The sequence below is a fragment of the Notothenia rossii genome, assembly GCF_949606895.1.
Source record: "Notothenia rossii genome assembly, chromosome: 7".
Lineage (NCBI taxonomy): Eukaryota > Metazoa > Chordata > Actinopteri > Perciformes > Nototheniidae > Notothenia > Notothenia rossii.
In genome coordinates this window covers 20,930,196-20,951,333 of record NC_136905.1, presented here as the reverse complement: position 1 = coordinate 20,951,333, position 21,138 = coordinate 20,930,196, and the positions used below count along the sequence as shown (strand labels likewise).

Sequence of the window (21,138 nt, the reverse complement as noted above, 5' to 3'; positions counted from 1 at the left end):
ATGTAAATCTGTCCAATGTGAGCAGTATGGTGTTGTGAATGTCATCTTTAGCATTTTTTTTATATACACTTGGAATGTTCATCTTAATCTCACCTCCAGCTTCAATTTATTTTTAGAGAAAATAAATAAAACACTTAACTTCTGCTACTGGTATTATTTGCACAGTATTCCCTCAGTTTCCATGCTGATTAATAAAAGTTCATGGACCAAACATACCCCTACGATATCTGCCAATATAATATAATTATCTATTTTATCCTTAAACACATATTAGCAGGTCAGACACCTTTCAGACAATGTGAATTCAGGAATGTGAGGTATATGCTGTTGCTGAAGAGGTCGTGAAATATTGTCTGGAAAGAATATACTTGTCTCTTACAAACTATGGTGAAAATTATTTAAGAAATCAGGGTTAAGAAATGTAATGCATAGCTATCCACTCTTAAATAGAGAGCTTAAATAAATATTCTATTGCAGACATTTTGAAAGATCAGATAATTAAAGCCCAGCTGTAATTAATAATATCAATTAATGATGACTGCGTTGCGTTTAGCTACCAAAGTTTCAGTACCCAGATAATATTGTGCACACCTGCTTACTGAGACACTTAATGTGAACAACTGTGCACATTTGTAATGTCTGTTTGTAGTTATTCAATATTTCTTTATCAACAATGGGTCCAATACTGAATTTGAGAGGTGACCGCCGCCGCCGCCGCCACACTGACACACTCACACACTCACAGAGAATTACCCCCTTTATCAGAAATTCCCCTAAAATATAATACTGAAACACTGTGGTCACTCACAAGTCTAAAACGCAGAATAATGGCCAATTGATGATAATGGATCTTTGAATTCCCCTTCATTACAACTGACTCCGGTGGTTTGAAGACATAGACATCATCATTAGACTGGCTGAGAGGTAAGGGAGAGAGTGGTAGAGTGGGACAACTATCAGGAAACAACAAACATGGTGAGGTATTACCTTGTTTTATTTTTGTGAAAAACATTACAATTTGAATCTTTGATTTAATAAAATGTAGGGTGAGGGTAGCTCAAGCAGTGCAGTGCCAGTAATCTGTAATACCATTAACACAGGCTGTGTAACATTAGCGCACACTATAGCAACCATAAGCTAACCATAAGCTAACTCACAGTAAATTAGCTCATGGCAGCTAGTGTGTGATATTAGCATACGTTTTATTTCAGGTAAACATAAACCTTATGTTCATTAGCTCTTGGTTTACTCTTATTCTGTTAAACAACTATACAGAGGTAATATACGGTTAAATATACGTTTTTATGAAACTATATGTAGCATTATAGTCAACTTAAACATCAAGCTAGCAACAACTACACTTATTCTCACTAAAAAGCCTCCCCCTCTTTCTACCATTTTTCAAATAGAACAAGCAACCTGGGTAAATGGTACAGATAACATGTCCCACATTGTTATTTCCAATGTTCTGTTTTACACTCCTAAGTACTCTAGGTTAAAATATAAGTAGCAAAACCCTTGAATGTAATACAATGAGCAAGGTTTCGATCTAGGGCTCATACAAATATCTTGTAAGAGGTAAATTGGGCCTATTTCTTAATGTAAAAAGTAACATGCTCTCATGAGGGTTCCTATAACTACATTTTGATACTGTACTTAGTATTGTTATATTTCATAATAATACACTAGCTTATTAATATTTCTGAAGCGACTGTAGATTGTTGTTGAGTATTCATTTATGTAAACTGTATGCAAATGTTCTCCTGTGTTTGGTTGTTGGTATGCATCCTCTGTAATGGCCAATTTTGCCCTTCATATTTGACGTGAGGTGACTGGTTCAGCCTTGATCTGAGAGCTCTGCCTCTCACTCATGTTGTCAGACGCAACAGAGCATGCACTTCACAAACAACTTGGTCATTGCCTCAATGAAGGTCAAGATTCAAACAGCCTAGCGGAATCAAGCTGCCTTCTCTCTGGGGCACTGTTTAAATGAGATTCACACTCAGATATTTGCCATTAATTGGAGTTTTCAGTTGCGTTTGGCTCCTTAAACTGAATTTATTCATAAACTCTATGTATAATAATCCTAGCCCCATTGTTAGAAGTTCATGGACTGCCTGTTTTAAGGTTAACTTCCTGACTTAAATCCAATGCACCAAGGAATGTCGCCTAAGAGCCTGGCTGAAGGATGGCGAACCCCACCTATGACAAACAAGGGGGATTAAAGTGATAATCATTACTCTTCCCAAGAGGAATTAGCTGGTGGGACATCGACATTAAAGAAAAACCGCAGGTGAACAAGGTCTCTGATACCCCATGCTTATTCCCTTCTCCCAATACCCTATCTGCATGGCTGAAGGGGGATTTAATTCGCAGTAATTACTTTATTGACTCATTTTCAGGACCGTATCACTGCAGTTTCCCATCAATAAAACATATGCCAGCATGAATAATGTGACCAGACACAATGGGGGGCCTTCTCAGACAAAAGACTGCAAGACTGCTTCCCTGTGGTGTATGTTTATGGCATGCTCCCTCCACGTCTTTTACATCCTCCATAACACTCCTCAAAAATACTCACTGGCCTTTGTTCTTCTCCCCCTTTTTACATTAAATCCCATCATATCCCTTCCCTCCTTTAACATTCCACTCTAAGTCCTTTCCCCCTCTTCCCTTTTTATGTCTCCAGGCATGCATGCCCAGCAGGCCTTCAGGACTGAGCCCAGGAACCTCACTGTGCGGATGGGAGCCACAGCTGTGTTGAGGTGTGAGGTGCTGCGGGCCTCAGGGACTGTGCAGTGGGTGAAAGATGGCCTCCTCCTGGGACCACAGAGAAGGCTGCCAGGCTTTGAGCGCTACAGCATGATTGGAAACCTCAAGAGAGGTAAACAGGGAGACTCACAGAATAAGCTATATGGCCTATTGGGATTTGATGGACCCGTCCAAGCTAAATAAATGAACTTGTGTAATAAAAACACGAATAAAAAAAACAAAACAGAACTAGTCATCTTAAATTGCCAATGGTTGAATGACGTTTGCGACGGTCAAGACAAATTGTGTGCCTTAACATAATTTCAGATGTGGAAATAATAAATGAAATGATGGTTTGCTACAGAAAGACTGTTGCTGTCAGTATTAGATTTATCCAGGGTACTGCTTTGTTATTGTGATATACAGTATAGTTCAAATAGTTTTAATTGTGAAGTGCTGCTGTCAGCTCAGGAGGCAGTGCAGCTTGGTGTTGGCTACTCTAAAAGTAAATGGGATGATGTTGTTGCTATGGCTTCAAAGTGCTGTAATAAAGCAACACAGACATTATGGAACCTTATGCCACACTGGCTCTCTATACTGGTAGCATCTGGGAGTGAGGAGGTGATGAGATTGTCAACAGCCTCTCACACTTCCCCCTCACTGTCATTCACAAGTGAAGACAGAAAAAAATATTAAAGCGATAGTGTCAGCAAATCAGTGAAATGTGGCAGGGAATAAAGTGTGTTGCAGAATCTGCAACACAGTCTATAAAAAGTAATAGCCAATTAGACAGCAATCCAGAGTAAGAGAAGAGCATCTGTTCCTGATCAGCCCGCAACAAGCCGCACTTCACTGTTGCTCAGTATCGGAGACCGCCAGCGACACATAGACACTGCATGCCAAACCACGCATTGTCTATATTTATTAACCCCTATAGTTAACATAAAAACAGACACATAAAATACTTAAATTATGTCTGTCAGCTGATTAGTCGTCAGTGAGCAAATTACGGTAAGCATTACAGGAGGTACAGGAAAACAAATTCTTTGCCTCTTTTTACCTGACATACAACTACATTAAAAAAGATACACATGCACATAAGGAACACAAACACACACAAGCTGTCAAACACTCAAACATACACTCATGAATAAACAACCCATCAACGCAGATACATTTTTAGCAGAAACAAAACCTGCAAACGGATGTATGCAATCACTTTACACTGCATGGAAAGAGCAAAATCGTTAAGATGGCACTTGACTGCACTTGATACTCCACCAGTCTTTGCTGATTGTCCCCATCAGGGATGTTTATAGATGCTTAAAAAGCCTGAAATGACACATTTACAAAAACAGAAGAGGCCAGCATTGATTTCAACATATACTTACAGTTTAAGTAGCACCCTTAGTTTCAACAAGAGAAAGCAATGATGTAAATGTGTATAAACACGAGGCTAGATCTACAGTAGGATTTCATGAATCTGTGCGCAATGTTGTGCACTGCAAAGACCAACACAAAGAACAACAGATACAACAGCTTCAAGGCACTATATACTGGTCGAGCAAATCAATGAATCAGGTCAAATGTAATTATGAATGAACTCTTTTGTCCACATGTCATCGCATTTACCCTAAGAGCACCTTTTTCTCCTCTAATATCAGCTAACTAATATTAAGCATTTATAAAGTGAAAACACCAAAGTCACACATCAATATTCAGAGTCTGTGGCATGTTGGCAACACTAGAATGTTTTAGAAAACAAACAAACATTCTATAACAAGTAGGTCATACTACTTACATACATAATAGAAATAGGTTTCGTTAATTTTGTCGCATTTTAATACATTCTTGTTTAAGAATATGAAGTGCATACTTTATATTTAATCAGCTTGTACCACTAAGGACAACAACATATTCACTTTCTGAAAGGATGAATGACCCTGTAAAATCGAGGCTGTTACTTTCTGTAAGAAACTGCCTGATTTTCAAACTACAAAAAAAAGTAAGTGAGACTGTGGGTGTTTCTCAATCGCGAGTACGCTTGCTTGGTAGCACGTGTCTGCCAAGTATCTTGCTTCAGAAGCGAGGCAAGAATACTTCCTAGCATTCGGAAAACAAAGAGTGGAACAGGCTAGCAAGTGTGCAGGTGTGCGTCATATGAGAGGCCCCGCCTTACATTTTCCGCCACATCCATCCATCCATCCATCTTCTCCCGCTTATCCGTGGTCGGGTCGCGGAGGTAGCAGTTCCAGCAGAGAGCCCCAAACTTTCTTTTCCCTGGCCACATCAACCAGCTCTGACTGGGGGATCCCAAGGCGCTCCCAGGCCAGAGAAGAGATATAATCCCTCCATCTGGTTCTAGGTCTACCCCTTGGTCTCTTCCCAGCTGGACGTGCCTGGAACACCTCCATAGGGAGGCGCCCAGGTGGCATCCTAACTAGGTGCCCGAACCACCTCAACTGGCTCCTTTCGACGCGAAGGAGGAGCGGTTCAACTCCGAGTCCCTCCCGGATGACCGAACTTCTCACCTTATCCCTAAGGGAGACACCAGCCACCCTGCGGAGAAAACCCATCTCGGCCGCTTGTACCCGCGATCTCGTTCTTTCGGTCATGACCCATCCTTCATGACCATAGGTGAGGGTAGGAACGAAAATGGCCCGGTAGACAGAGAGCTTTGCCTTTTGGCTCAGCTCCCTTTTCGTCACAACGGTGCGGTAAAGAGACTGCAGTACCGCTCCCGCTGCTCCGATTCTCCGACCCATCTCACGCTCCATTGTTCCCTCACTCGAGAACAAGACCCCGAGATACTTGAACTCCTTCACTTGGGGTAAGGACTCATTCCCTACTTGGAGTGGACAGTCCATCGGTTTCCTGCTGAGAACCATGGCCTCAGATTTGGAGGTGCTGATCCTCATCCCAGCCGCTTCACACTCGGTTGCGAACCGATCCAGTGAGTGCTGAAGGTCGCAGACCGATGAAGCCATCAGAACCACATCATCTGCAAAAAGCAGTGGTGCAATCCTTAGTCCACCGAACTGCAGACCCCCTCCCCCACGACTACGCCTCGAAATCCGATCCATGTATATTACAAACAGGATTGGTGACAAAGCGCAGCCCTGGCGGAGGCCAACCCTCACCTGAAATGGGTCCGACTTACTGCCGAGGACCCGGACACAGCTCTCGCTTTGGGAGTACAGAGATTGGATGGCCCTGAGTAGAGACCCCCTCACCCCATACTCCCGCAGCACCTCCCACAGTGACTCCCTTGGAACCCGGTCATATGCCTTCTCCAAGTCTACAAAACACATGTAGACTGGATAAGCATACTCCCAGGCACCCTCCAGGATCCTTGCGAGAGTAAAAAGCTGATCCGTCGTTCCACGACCAGGACGGAATCCGCATTGTTCCTCCTCAATCTGAGGTTCGACAATCGGCCTGACCCTCCTTTCGAGTACCTTAGAGTAAACTTTCCCGGGGAGGCTGAGTAGTGTGATGCCTCGGTAATTGGCACACACCCTCTGATCCCCCTTTTTGAAAAGGGGAACCACCACTCCGGTCTGCCACTCCTTCGGTACTGTTTCCGACTTCCACGCAACGTTGATGAGACGTGTCAACCATGACAGTCCCTCAACACCCAGAGCCTTCAGCATTTCTGGGCGGATCTCATCCACCCCCGGGGCTTTGCCACTGTGAAGTTGTTTGACGACCTCAGTGACCTCCCCCCGGGAGATTGGTGTCGATCCCCCTTCATACTCCAGCTCTGCCTCTAACATAGAGGGCGGAGTTGTCGGGTTCAGGAGTTCCTCAAAGTGCTCCTTCCAACGCCCTAACACTCCATCAGTTGAGGTCAACAACGTCCCATCCTTACTGTACACAGCTTGGATGGTTCCCTGCTTCCCCCTCCTGAGGTGTCGGACAGTTTTCCAGAACAACTTTGGTGCCGCCCGAAAGTCTTTTTCCATGTCTTCTCCGAACTTCTCCCACACCCGCTGCTTTGCCTCGGCCACGGCTGAGGCTGCTGCCCTTCGGGCCTGTCGGTACCTTGCAACTGCCTCGGGAGTCCCCCGGGATAACAAATCCCTGAAGGCCTCCTTCTTCAGTCGGACGGCTTCCCTGACCACCGGTGTCCACCAGGAGGTTCGAGGGTTACCGCCCCTTGAGGCACCTAGGACCTTGAGACCACAGCTCCCCGCCGCGGCTTCGGCAATAGAGGCTTTGAACACCGACCACTCTGGTTCAATGTCCCCAACCTCCACAGGAATGCCCGAAAAGCTCCGCCGGAGGTGTGAGTTGAAGGCCTCCTGAACTTGGGCCTCCTCCAGACGTTCCCAGTTCACCCGAACTACACGTTTGGGCTTACCAGGTCTATCCAAAGGCTTCCCCCGCCACTCGACCCAACTCACCACCAGATGGTGATCAGTTGACAACTCCGCCCCTCTCTTTACCCGAGTGTCCAAAACATACGGCCTCAGGTCCGATGATACGATAACCAAATCGATCATGGACCTTCTGCCTAGGGTGCTCTGGTACCACGTACACTTATGAGCATCCTTATGTTCGAACATGGTGTTTGTTATGGCCAATCCATGACTAGCACAGAAGTCCAGTAACAAACCACCACTCCGGTTCAGATCAGGGGGGCCGTTCCTCCCAATCACTCCCCTCCAAGTGTCTCCATCATTGCCCACATGTGCGTTGAAGTCTCCCAGCAAGATTAAAGAGTCCCCTTCAGGAGCCCCATACAGGACTCTTTCCAGGGTCTCCAAGAAGGCCGTATACTCTGAACTGCTGTTGGGTGCATAAGCACACACAACAGTCAGAGTTTTCCCCCCCATAACCCGCAGGCGTAGGGAGGCAACCCTCTCGTCCACTGGGGTAGACTCCAACAACGAAGCACCCAACCGGGGACTTGTGAGTATCCCCACACCCGCCCGGCGCCTCACACCTTGAGCAACTCCGGAGAAGAATAGAGTCCAACCCCTATCCAGAAGTAAGGTTCCAGAGCCGACGCTGTGCGTAGAGGTGAGCCCAACCAGATCCAACTGGTAACGCTCCACCTCCCGCACAAGCTCCGACTCCTTCCCCCCCAGAGAGGTGACGTTCCACGTCCCCAAAGCCAGCTTCTGTCGCCCGGGTCTGGTCCGTCGAGACCCTCTGCCTTCACTGCCACCCTTCTGGCAGCGCACCCGACCCCATTGCTGTTTCCCGTAGGTGGTGGGCCCGCGGGACGGAGAAGCGGAGGTGTTGCCCACGTTGCCTTTTCGGGCTGTGCCCGGCCGGGCTCCGTGGCAAGCCCGGCCACCAGACGCTCGCCGACGAGTCCTCCTTCTGGGCCTGGCTCCAGAAGGGGACCCCGGGCTTCCTCCGGGCCGGGTATCCTCACTTCGTGTGTCGTCTTTCATGAGGTCTTTTGAACCAATCTTAGTCTGGCCCCTTGCCTGAGACCAATTTGCCATGGGAGACCCTACCAGGAACACAAGGTTCCAGACAACACAGCCCCCAGGTTCATCAGGGCACACAAACCTCTCTACCACGGTAAGGTGCTGGTTCTTCAGAGAGGCTACTCTCTACTGATGATGTGTTGTTGCAATAGTAATTGCAATTGCAGTCATTTTTTCTATTTTCCGCCACAGATTTGGGGAAATTGGTCCGTGCGCAAAGCATTGTGGGGATTTTAAGACCGCGGAGTCTACACATGTGCAGCCTCGACATTTCTCCTAACGAAGTACGCCGGGCTCGGTAGATTTCCAAGTATGCTGGAGATTGGAACAGTACTTCGGCGGCACTCGATGATGTAGTATGCTTGAAATAGTGGCTCTGCAGCAGCTTTACTCGAGATTGAGAAACACCCAAAGTATTCCCGGCTGCCTTAAAGACTCCGCATCAAGATCAACATTTTACACTTTTTCCATTGGGACTGGCCTCTCTGAATTATGTAAGAATACGTGTTGCCAGCTTTACCACCAATACAAAAATGCAGATTGGCAGAGGAGAGAATGTACACTGCTGCTGACGTAATGGCTATGTAGATTTACTGTATCCCAAAATTGTGAAGTAAAAATAAATACAGAATAATGGACAAATAAGCAAATCGGGAAGCAGCCATCCGCCATCTCCACTACCATAAATACACACTCTGTACAACTTGATTGCACTATTTGTGAGTAATTCTAGGAAAGAGGAATATGATTAATAACTTCAATGTCTCTCTCTGCACTCAATGATAACTTAGATGTGAAAATTGCTTCTGGTTGGTGTTAATTATCTTGCCAGCTTACTTGACACATGCATTTTTTGGCCAGGGTGGTTGTCAAACCAAGATACTATTTTGTACATATTAGAAGGCAGCGAGCCAGAGAATCACGAGCTGAAAAACCAACACTGAACATCATCTAATCCCCAGAGGTTATGGCAACGCATCAAACAAATCAAGTCATTTTGGCATGTCAGACTATCAGAAGAGAAATACCGAGAGAAGGACTCTGCCTGGCATCAATTAATAGACGGTTTATTCGGTTGGCGTTGTGAATCTTGAATTTAATTTCGTTTACCATGCTGGAAAGTCATTATAAACAAAATGCCTCGGCTATGAGTACAGACAACCTCTTGCATGTCAATGGAAGTGCCTGCAGCGGGGGGTTCTCAGCAAGTGAGATGTTTCCATTTTACAGAAATATGAAAATAGTCTATTTATAATCAAATAAAATACTCGCGCGTCAGCAGTAGAGGATATTACCGCATTGAATTGAAAAGCGAGACTGTCATTGTACAAATTGCTTTTATTGTTAATTTTCCCATTTCCCATGTTGAAAATTGCCTATAATTCAGACTCTCTGAAATCACAGAAGAAATAAAGCCTGCAGGAGGCATTTATCGATACACATGCAACAACGCTGAACAGTGAGTGCTATATTCAGTGGGGAGTCGAGAAGAAAACCAAACAAGCGTTTATTTTCTGTTATTATTGACATGCTTTTAGTGACAACATACTTATCATAACATAATGTGTCTCGTCGATCTCTCCCTCTCCTCTTCAGGACAGCATCATCTGCAGATTGAGAAGACCTTGCTGGAAGATGAAGCTTCATATGAATGTCAAGCGGGCCGATCTGATAGCAGTCAAGCTATCATTTCCAGCACAGCATGGATCTTCATGTTAAGTGAGCACAACCATGGAAGTGTGAACAGAGGGGATGTGAGGGCTTATGAAATTGTACCTGGGAAAGTATTGTTATTTATGATTAAAATAACTTACACACTCACTAATTCGCAAAGGGAAAATGACAACTTCACGAAAATCTCACGTGCTCTTTGCGCTGCATCATCACTCATTGATCTGGATAATTGTCTGCCAGAGTGTGCTTGATCCCTGTATGTCAGGAAAACATGTAACAAAATGTTGTATGTATTGAGGCACAGTGAGCATTCTCAATACTCCACTTACACACACAACCTCCTGACCGCTAATCAGCATATAAAGGGCCGTTACATATTCATTTCTATTGATAAAAAGTTTGAATTTGTTTAAGATTATGCATTTACAGCAGCACACACTTGAATTTGGAGACTACATTTAAAGTGTCCATGGTACAGTAGAACTCGGCGGTTGCCTTCATGCACTGTTTTTGAAGCATGTATGAACCATGTAGAAAGTATACAATTTTCATAACTTTTCAGACTATTTATTTCTTTAACATGCATCATGCCTTTCCCACATGTTCCAGTAGGTCTTTGGCTTTAACGAGCAGCTACACTGAGTGTTAGCACAGCCTGGATTCCCTGGCAAGCCTCTGGGCGATCCATGTCTCTCCCTTTCACAGGAATACATTATATCAGAAGTGATTGAAAAGTTCCTACTCAGACATGCACTGGAATAGATGTAATTGTGCGACTATATTAGACCACCTGTTGTCAACTTTAAAACCACCCGGTATCTCTCTCTCCCTATCAGTCTTACTTGTGGGAGCAAGCCCATATGTGGCAAGGAAAGGACTCTAAAAGAACCTTTCTTCTCCAGGCGCAGTTCATTTGCTTACACCCCCCCCCCCCTACCCCTCCCCATTCTGCACAATTTCTCCCCCTCTCCCTTGCTTTCCGGCTTTCTCTTTGGTGACCATGGAGAGGTTTTTTTTTTTGGAAGGGGTCGGGGGGGGGGGGGGGGTGGCCGTTGCGATTATAGCAGCCTCACTCTCCTCTGGGAAGAAAGCAGGTTTTTCTGACATCAATGGGCCGGTGGGAGGGATGGCGGGTGGTGTGGGATACGAAGAGGCATAGAGCGCAGACGTCTCCTTTGAATGGCTACGTTCTGCTCTACACTGCAGCAGTCTCATGTCCTACAGCAGGCCTACACCTGCAGCCACAGCAGGCTTGACTCCCACAGTTATTACCTCTGAATTGCCTATTGCATATGCGCCCACATACACAAAGTCAACAAGATTGCCTTAGGCTATGTCGTAAAGGTCAAAATGTGTGGGAATTATGTTTCGTGTTGCATCAGGGATCACTGGTACTCATATTTACCATGACTGAAACCTACTGCCACCGTGTGCCTGACATGCTCAGATCTGAATGTCAGCTGGTGTTTTTGTTCAGTGTCTTGGGAACACTTTCCAGCTGTTGACTTTTTTAAGATAGACAGTAACAGCTGTACTCTTGCAAAGGGCGAAGAGTGAGACGAAAAAAAAAAAAAAACCTTAAAAAGCACTCTGCAGCCTTGGTCCTAAAGCAGGGGTGGGGAACCTTTTTCCTCTCAAGGCCCATTTCAATTTTTCAACATCCTCCGAGGGCCGTACAAATTATTGACCTCTGCTTAAAAATACTAAAATCACAGCCCATTCATTTGGCCTTTCTTTCATGCTGTGCAAAGAAAAAGCAACCTCTTAATCCAGATATCTTACCATGACTCGCGTATGCATGCACATGCACGGTTTTGGCATGACCACCAAAACAGAAAGATATGGACACAAGATGTGTGCAAATGTATTTAGTTTCCTATCCATGTGAACATGATTTAAGTGGGGGGGGACCTAACCTCCTCTAGGGGGGTCCGGGGGATGTTCCCCCGGGAAGATTTTTTTTAAATGTTGAAGTTAAAAGCATCAATCTGGTGCACTTTGAGGGCAACATTAAGAGATCTATGGATACATCTCAACACCCATATGAAACAGAACTGTAAGCAGATTTTCTTTTTCTTTATGGATATTTTACAAATCACTTCCCTTTTAAACTGTATTCTTGGTTAATTAATAACAACTTTCTTTTACTGTCGTATAGTATTTTATACCTGTTTACTTTATTCTCTTATTTTTTTATAACTGATGATCATATAAAGATGTGCCTTTACCTCACTGGTTGTAGAAAAACCTTCTTATATTCGTTAGCATAGCTAGCTAACCAGATGCTATTAACAACAAAGTTATTGCCTGTATGATCAGTATGACAGATGAACAGATCGCCACTGGGCTTACAACTAAAGACAGAGGCCGTTTCTCAATCGCGAGGATGCTTTCTTGGTAGCACATGTCTTCCGAGTCACTTGCTTCAGAAGCTAGGCAAGAATCCTTCCTGGCATTCGGAAAACGAACAGTGGAACAGGCTAGCAAGTGTGCAGGTGTGCGTCATAGGAGAGGCCCCGCCTTACATTTTCCGCCACAGATTTAGGGAAATTGGTCCGTGCGCAAAGCATTGTGGGGATTTTAAGGACGCAAAGTCTACCCATCTGCAGCCTTGAAATTAGCCCCAAACCAAGGACGCGGCCTCGGTGGAATTCCAAGTATGCAGGAGATTGGAACAGCCCTTCGGCGGCACTCGATGGGGTAGCATCCTTGAAATATTGGCTTGGAAGCCAGTTTCCTCGAGATTGAGAAACGGCCACAGCCACGCAAAAACTGCGGCATGTGTAAGGCTCCGTACTGCCATTTTTGAAGGGGCGGAGCGTGGTTTTGGTGCTCTCCGTCAGCACTACTCTCCTGTCAGACGAGACATATACCACGTGATGACACGTTAGACTCGTGTTGTGTTCAAGGACCCTGACCGTGGCACTCGCTTGTTTAATTATTTTGCGGTCTAGATTTCTTTAATTGTTTTCGTTGTTTTGCGTGTGTTTATACATTGCCTCGAGGGCCGTACCAAATGGCCTCGCGGTCCGCATACGGCCCGGAGGCCGGAGGTTCCCCACCCCTGTCCTAAAGGGTCATTTGTTCCACCCCACCAACTCAACTGATTCAAAGTACGTGACTAATCTGGGGCTTGATAATGAGCTGATGAATTCAATCTCCTCTTAGTGCTGATCTGGGACTGGAAACTGCATTCCTTTGAAGAGCACTGTTTCTGATGAGTTCCCCACAGACTTCTCCATCACAGAACTACAGCTCCCAAGGCCCCACACCCCTGGCCAGCCAACCATGGCCATATCCCATCAAGCCCTGCATCAAATCAAAACACTATAAACTCTTTATGAGGAGATACAGTGGGGGAGAGGGGAGGAATGTGAAAACAGAACAGAAATTGTTGGTCGTATAATTGGATTTTTGGGTCAGAGGGAATGCTATCATGACTGGCTAATTCAAGATGAATCACCACAGGCAGTGAATATCATGGACGGGGGTAAAAATGTCAATAAGCCCCATCCATGAGCTTACAAAGAGATGTTTTCAAGACATTTCCATTGGTGCAACATAACTCCTGTGTGTTTTTGCCTTCCTGTAGAGCTTAGATAGGGGATTACCGCAATAGGCAGATCAAGTGGCAGTGAGTAATCCATGACAATAACAACCTCTACCCCCTCCGCCGTAACCCACTCCTCTTCTAAAACTTACCCTGCACCGTGCCTGTCACATACCTGACACATCCTGTGTCTCGGTTTACACCATTAGCCTTAGCATTTAATCCTATTAATGAACAACTCTCTCCGTCTCTGCATTGCCAGCCTGTACAGATGCCTCCTGCAAATGTTCAAAATAGTTATTTGATGTCTTCTGGTTTTAGACTGCGTTACTCATTCTGTTGCCATAGTTGGGCCTTACAGAGGTGTGTGTGTGAGCGCTTTCGTGTTTATGCGCATGTTTGCCCATGTGTGTAAGCTTATTATCATTGTTGGTTGGAGGTTAGAGGACATTTTAGGAACGAGGGCTATGGTGAGGTTTTTGCGGTAGCTAATGAGTTTAGCACTTGAAGAGTATATAATGAGCCTTCATTTCACGATTCCCTGTTATGAATAATGGAACAACTTATAAATGGGGGCACACGCAACGCAGAACATAGTGACTTTATTCATCTTCGTTCATGGAAAGTTCTGACAGTTACCCAAGATGTAACCCCATCAGGCGATGGTGTGTTATACAGTGGTGTTACGGTGTGCCTATTATGGTAACAGACAATTAGCAAAGGAGGTCCTGCTAAATGGTCAAATGAGACACTAAAAGGACAACTCAACTGTTTTGTCTCTCTCGTTTGATTTGAACTCTTTTTAATCAATTAAAAAAGGGATACTTGCTATTCTTGAATGTGTGAATTATTTTTGGTAAATGGTCATGGGTTTTTTTTTTAATGGACCAAGAGCAAAGGCTAAGAGAGAGCAGTATTGGTTCAGGAGGAGTGGCGTGACGGCTGCTGCTCTACTTCTCCCCAGAACAGACGGGAGACGGCGAGGAAGGGAACACTGAAAAAAAAGCACTGTTTCAGAGGCTTTTATAGCCAGAGATCACACACCTGAGACCTACAACGTGTGCATATCTGTGTGAGAAACCATGTGTTGGTGTATACACAAATCTATCCTTTTACATGGAAGTGTTGCCTTTAGCCAATCTGTGTCATGCAGAGATAAAACCAATAAGTTGTGTTTGTGTAATCTTCAGTCTCCATTATTTTTCTTAATTCAGCATAATAAGCCTTTTAGAGACTGGTTTATCCTCTGGGCCTCTTCCAATCATTTCTCTACAGAATCAGCTTGGTATCACATGTTACTGTTCACACACACTCTGGCCCCTGTTGCTTGTCTGCACACATGCTCATCTTTGTCAGTGGGTTCGTGAATGCAAATCTACATGAACTGTAGACTTGAGTTTATTTTAGGGTGTTTTTATGCAAAGGAGCTGTGTGTGTCTGTGTCTGTGTGTCTGTCTGTCTGTGTGTGTGTCTGTCTGTCTGTCTGTCTGTCTGTCTGTGTGTGTGTCTGTCTGTGTGTGTGTGTGTGTGTGTGTGTGTGTGTGTGTGTGTGTGTGTGTGTGTGTGTGTGTGTGTGTGTGTGTGTGTGTGTGTGTGTGTGTGTGTGTGTGTGTGTGTGTGTGTGTGTGTGTGTGTGTGTGTGTGTGTGTGTGTGCATCTGTATGTGAATGAGAGAGAAAGATAGGTGGATATGCATATTGATGTGTGTCTACTAATCTGCTTCTTATCTGCCTTATCCATCCATCCGTCTGTATTTGTTTAATGAATCGAATTTCGCGGCTCACTGTTTCTCGTCTGAACGGCAGAAGCAAGTCTTTGCGTACCTATCTATTATTGTTCATATAAGTACCTTAATAAGAGAGATAGGACTAGAAAGCAGAGAGATAGGGAGAGACAGGGAGACAAAATAACAAAGCCGAAAGGCAATTAGAAAAGAACGGGGCAGAAAGAGTTAATTCTGAGAACAGCTTGTATGCTGTCTGTTTCTGCTCTGAGTGCATGTCCAGTAAATTGAATAGAGTGTGTGTTGTTGTTGTTGTTGTCCACATGTGCTATTACATTTGTACAAATGTTCATCCTGACTGAGCTGATTGGGTCACATTGTTTGATGTGATGGATGGCAGCCTTTTATTCCCAGTGCAAGCTGGAACACACCTTCCCCCGCACTCCTGCAGTTTAACTGCAGTGGTCAAGAAGGATAGCGTGGGGAGAGGGGGGTGGGCTCCGGATGCTAGAGAGAGGATGATGGAGTGAATGAGATATAAGAGGACCAGCAGGAGCGAGCGAAGAAAAAAATGAAATACCTGCCTGCCTCATTTGTGAACATATCATTATTCTTATTTTAGGATTTGTTATGCTGCCAGACACTCCTGGAGCACAACAAGTGATGCGCTATGTTGAATCGTGCGGGCCTGAGTAGATTGAGAGTGCAGGGGCTGTCAATAGATGCATGGCCCAGTCATCTTCTCAGGGAAGAGGAGGGGAAAACAAACAAATGCATCTCATTATTGCAGCGCGCGCCTCTGCAGTGCTCTGGGTAACCCATCACAGTCCACACAGATTCAATTGCTTCTTTTAAATCAGTTTGGAGCTGCAGCCACATCTCATCTGTCTCAATAGCAGACTGGAGCCAATGGACGGCCCTGCACACAGCAACAGCTCCTCCTAGTGGACAGGAATTGATTGTATGTGACAAAAGATGAAGATGAGCAGAATGGCTTGCTGATGTGGTTGTTTGTGCTCCATCTGTTTACCCGCACATTAGCAGTGGATTTATCCCAGAATTCAGCAGCAGGTATCCTCGTGCTCCTGCTCTCCTCTGCAGCTGATCTTACACTCACTTTTCATTCTGGCCATACCTCTTTACTCTTCGGCCAGAGGCTTTCATGTCTCTCTCACACATGTTTACCTATCCTGCATTTTGAGCTCCCAGTTCAATCTCTGACGTCAGCCTTTGCACTTGATCTCTGATGAAAGACAAGCTATCTTGACAGTACCCATAGTATGTAATTATACAGGCTCACCTAAAGCTGGCACAATAGATAATCAGGTTCCTGTATCTTGTGCATGATTGAACTGATAGTCTTGGTAAAGAGTACTTCAAAGATCTGCAGAAATCTCTTTGATTGTTAGTTGGTGACAGATTTCTCAATTTACTGCCAAACTATTTCCAGTCCCTTGTGTTAAAAGCTGTTTTTTTTCCCTTCCTGGAATTCCTATTTATGGTTGGATAAAAGGGTTTTAGAGTAGAACAGTAGAGAAGTGAATACTGCTTTGATCAGTCCAGAAAGCACATATTTAGCTCGGGGGTGATCTGAGAAGAGGAGTGTTTGGTGTTTGCTATGATAGATTAGCACTGGATCGGTTTCATCACCATTTCATCTCTGTATTCTCTTTTTGTCCACAATTTGTATTCTAACACAACAGAACATCAAACCTCGCTGTAGTGAATCACTCAAAAGCTGACAGCATGACATTCCAGTCATTTCCAAATGTTGCCAGCGCTTATTATTATTATATCATTGCATAGGCCAATATCCATCTGTGACAGCGTCTGCTTCCTCTAACCAGAGATTAGCCTGATAGATATTAGAAAAATGGTTGAATAAATATAAAACTTGAGCTGTTGTTTCTCTCATCCAGTTCCTCCCTCCAAGCCGTACCTTATGGTGGACATGGCAACCCCCTGGGTGGCAGGGTCCAAGTACACGGTCACCTGTATCGCCCCTGACGCAAAACCCATGGCTGATATCACACTCTATAAAGGTGAGTCGCCACAAATGTGACAGAAACGTTGAGTTTGACAGGTTAGAACTATAGGTTGCAACCTGAATATTTAAATAAGAAGATACTGTAAGATATGAGACCAGTAAAGATCTCTTATTTCATAGTCTTTGAATAGCAGTGTTGAAAGTAGCAGACCGTGTGGGAAGAAATAGCCTCAAATTTGAATTTCCAATTTCTACTGTCTTTACGATTGCATGTACAGAGAATGTGTCACAAGTTTTGTAGTTGCTCAAAAGAACAACAGCAATTTTTCCATTTTCTATCTTTGCCTCTTGCTCGCCCGTCACACCTATTATACTGTATATTGCTGAAGCGGAGGGGGAGTGATGTTCTATTTTTCTTCCTTGGTGTCGATTAGTCTCAGGGTAGTGCTGTAGTTCTAACATATATACATTATTTGTCGATGTCAAAATGTACATCCCTATTTTTTCCATAAAACATACAAATGTTTTGGTCTTATTATACCGCTGTATGATTTCGATTTCAAAATATGTAGAGACAGGGGTAATGTTTACTGAAACAGACACATATATTGTTGCACACGCAGAAATACACATGTCCATCATATCTCAGTATTTACGATTCCACACGAGAATAACACTGATGTTTCTGTTTCACATGAACACATTTACACTCTCCCTTTTTCTGTTCCTTCCCCCCATTGTGTCTCTTAGATGGTGTGGAGCTGACAGGTGCACAGTCTTTCACCACGTCTGGCTCAAAGGATAAGCTCCTGAACACGCATGCCGAAGTAACGTATGTGTTCCCCCGCGTGCCAAACTCATTCTCCTCACTTACATTCTCAATCTCCCCAAGTCTGTCTTTGTTTTCTCCTTCTCCATGTTTTCACCCGGCTCTTATTCTCTCCCTCTGTTTTAGCGAGCACAATGGATGTCTACACACAGCGAACTGTTACTTGGCACTGTGCGATTAAATTAGCTTTGTGAAATGCACGAAATTACATTCCGGCAGCGAGACCGATCCGATCCTCGCAGGTTCGCCAGGTGCCTTTACATTAAACAGGCCCATAGATTACTTTAATCCTGCTTGTCTCCTCTGTGTCAAAGATAATAACCTCTTGTCATATCCTGAGATAACATTGGGACTGAGGAGCTGCAGCGTTGTTCAGCAGCCGAGGTCTTAAGCAATATTGATGCCCCTTCCTCATATTCACACTGAGCGTTCGCAGCAGCGGGCCATGTGTGATCGTTACAGCCCACATTCTGCTGTAATTTGAAATAGAAGACATGAACTGAGAGAGTAAACTAGGCTCAAAATAAAACCACTGCGTTGAAGGGATCTTACAAAGGGCATTTTTCAATCCACACAGCAGTGCAAAGTAAATTCACTCAAGAAGTAATTGGAAGAGCCTGTATGAAGTATTGCCGTTTTTGGCCATATATTACTTTTAACTACATTTCAGAGGCAAATAGTAGCAATAATTACTTCACTACACTATCTGATAGTTATATTTATGAGTTTGAATTAAATAAATTCAATGGGAAACAAATATAAGGCAAAAACACATTGTGAAAACGGTTCTAAACCCTTTTTGGTTTGGTGCATAGTTTTGGCTTTATGTTTCGTTTCAACTTTCTTTGGCTTTTATTAGTTCAAAAAAAGTGAAATGTTCCCTCTTTTCTCCTTAGATGGTTTAGATCCATCCAATGTTTCAGCAAAAAAAGTAAGACTAGCGAAAAAGTCAAAGACATGCCTACACACCAGAAGTTATTTTTCTTCGATCCTGCCCAATGAACCATCTCACAGCCCCTCAGACTTGTTTTGTGACTCCTAGATTGGCTGCCCCTTGGACTAAACTACCCAGCTGTAAAGAGAGGCTAGTGAAAAAGATCTCCAACTCCACCAGCTAACAGCATATTGCAAATGCACATTGATGCACCAGTTTTAACTATCTAAAAAAGACATTTAGAAAAAATATCACATGTCATATGAGGCATTTTACTATGGAACAAGTACTTATACTTTGATATTTTAGAGCACATTTTACTTACTGATAAAACTTCTATACTTTTACCGAATAGGATCAACTGCAGTACTTTCACTTTTAAAAGTATGTCAACATCAGTGTTTTTGTCATTTGACTACTTTAAAACTTCATCTGGCTCAATGTTAACTCTTCTCAAGTCTTTTCACCTTCTCATTTTGTCTGTGTTTCTGTTTCCTCCGAAAGGGTCACTGCTGTGAGCTCTGACAACGGGAGGCAGCTGGCATGTCATGCACAGAACCCCGCCCTCTTCCGGCCTGTGGAGACCACAATGACCATGAAGGTGCACTGTGAGTGTCTCAACCTGTCTTTAAACTGACAGTAAACACCCCTTTTCTTTAAAAAAAACAAAAAAACAAGCCCTCGTGTACAAACACAGTCAACCACACAGGAACACAACCTTGGGGAGGCCCAAGGGTAACCATCCTTGTGCAATCAGTCTGTGTTAGCGGTCCAAGGAGAAGCATTCGCCTTAAGGCAAACTCAAACCTACTTCAAGGCAACGTGAGTGTGACTGCCTCCAGTTCACACGGCTGCCCCTGGTGGGCTGAGATGAATATGAACAAAGAAGCAGGTCTCTGGTTTTCTTACTGTAAAACCGCTTAGTCCACAGTGGTGCCATGATTCAATTTATATTTACTGTTTTATTCAGTGTTCTTAAAATGATCTACACCCTTATTTCCAACTGAAACCCATAAACTATTTACGAGACCAACTGAGAGGGATTATATCAGTGAGACCTCAGGACCTGCAATTTAAATAATAAAGTAATATGAACTAATATGGGATGCTGAGGCCACCACAGTTAATGATAATGAATCTTACAAAACTAACCTAGCAAACTTTTGTGCTCATCAGCTTAAATTACATTTAGAATCCACTGAGGCAGGAGGGGAGGCCGTTTCTGTTGCTTTTTTCCTTTATGCTATTATCACAAACCGCGTGACATTATATAATAACAATTGTTACTGCAGCACACAAAGGTGAGTTGACACATATGCTGTCTCTGGCACTCATTGCATTTGGCATTTCTTGTTCCTCTTATTTGTAGAGGCAACAATGAAAACCATTGTTGCTGAACACACAAACCGTGTGACATGGCAGCTAATGGTTACTACAGTTGGTTTAGTATTTTCTACTCTGTTGATCAGTTGAAGTAATTGATTGTTTAGGACCGAGAGTTTTCCCACCTGCTTCTCCTTGCCTAAATCATGTTGTTGATTAAAGTAGAGCAGGGCTGCTGACACCTTTAGCAGTGAGCGCTCACTAGCTCAGCTGCCGTATTATCCACAGGCTGACTAGAAAACTTAATGTTGTCTCTATCTATACTCTTCCACATTAGAAACAGCTGCTGCTGGTTCAACAACCACCAATAACCGTGAGCAGTCCTCCCGCCTCTCCGTCTCCTGCTCTGTATTAAACAACATAGGCACGGTGCTAATGTTGCAGAACTCGGGACCACCGCTGCAGTCTTACTCAGCATGCCAGCCCATCAAAGCCAGCGCGGTGGCCATTTTCAGCCAGCCAGATTGTTAGCAAGGTGGCAATTTGTCACACTGGCCCAGGGTCCGCAGCCTGCTCTCTGAAACTGATTGCAGCAATAACAAAGGCCCGTCCTCTCCTATTTACTGCCTATATTTTATTCAAGAGGGCTCTAATTTATTCATATTTCACGTTGCCTTATTACTGTTTGAACATCTGTTATGTTACTTTATGGACTGGATCCAGCTCACTGCTCCCTTAATACTTAATGCTTTCATCAGATCTGGACCTCTTATCCCACAGTCATGTTGATTGTGCCCAATTTATTGGCCCTGTCTCAACAAATACGGATGCTCCCTACTCAATTGCCAAGAGTGTTCTCATCGCAGTGCAGTTTCTTTTTTATGTTATTCTCTTGATGGTCATTCCATCCCCGTTCTGCCAAG

The 21,138-nt window shown here is 44.1% G+C and overlaps 1 protein-coding gene across 7 annotated transcripts in view; it reads left to right on the top strand.

Annotated features, from left to right (window-relative positions):
* The first annotated feature begins 846 nt into the window (after positions 1–846).
* nphs1 (NPHS1 adhesion molecule, nephrin) overlaps positions 847–21,138 on the top strand; it is a 47,846-nt gene continuing 27,554 nt past the window's right edge. For 5 of the 7 annotated variants that reach the window (XM_079692143.1, XM_079692145.1, XM_079692144.1 and 2 more), the window contains exons 1-6: positions 847–975; positions 2,690–2,884; positions 9,792–9,914; positions 17,062–17,184; positions 17,880–17,961; positions 19,397–19,500. In XM_079692143.1, the coding sequence (XP_079548269.1) occupies positions 2,692–2,884; positions 9,792–9,914; positions 17,062–17,184; positions 17,880–17,961; positions 19,397–19,500 (625 nt within the window). In that variant the 5' untranslated portion in view covers positions 847–975; positions 2,690–2,691. Of the gene's footprint in view, positions 976–2,689; positions 2,885–9,791; positions 9,915–17,061; positions 17,185–17,877; positions 17,962–19,396; positions 19,501–21,138 lie in introns of those variants that run through there. The other 2 variants (XM_079692146.1, XM_079692147.1) reach the window with 2 other exon arrangements.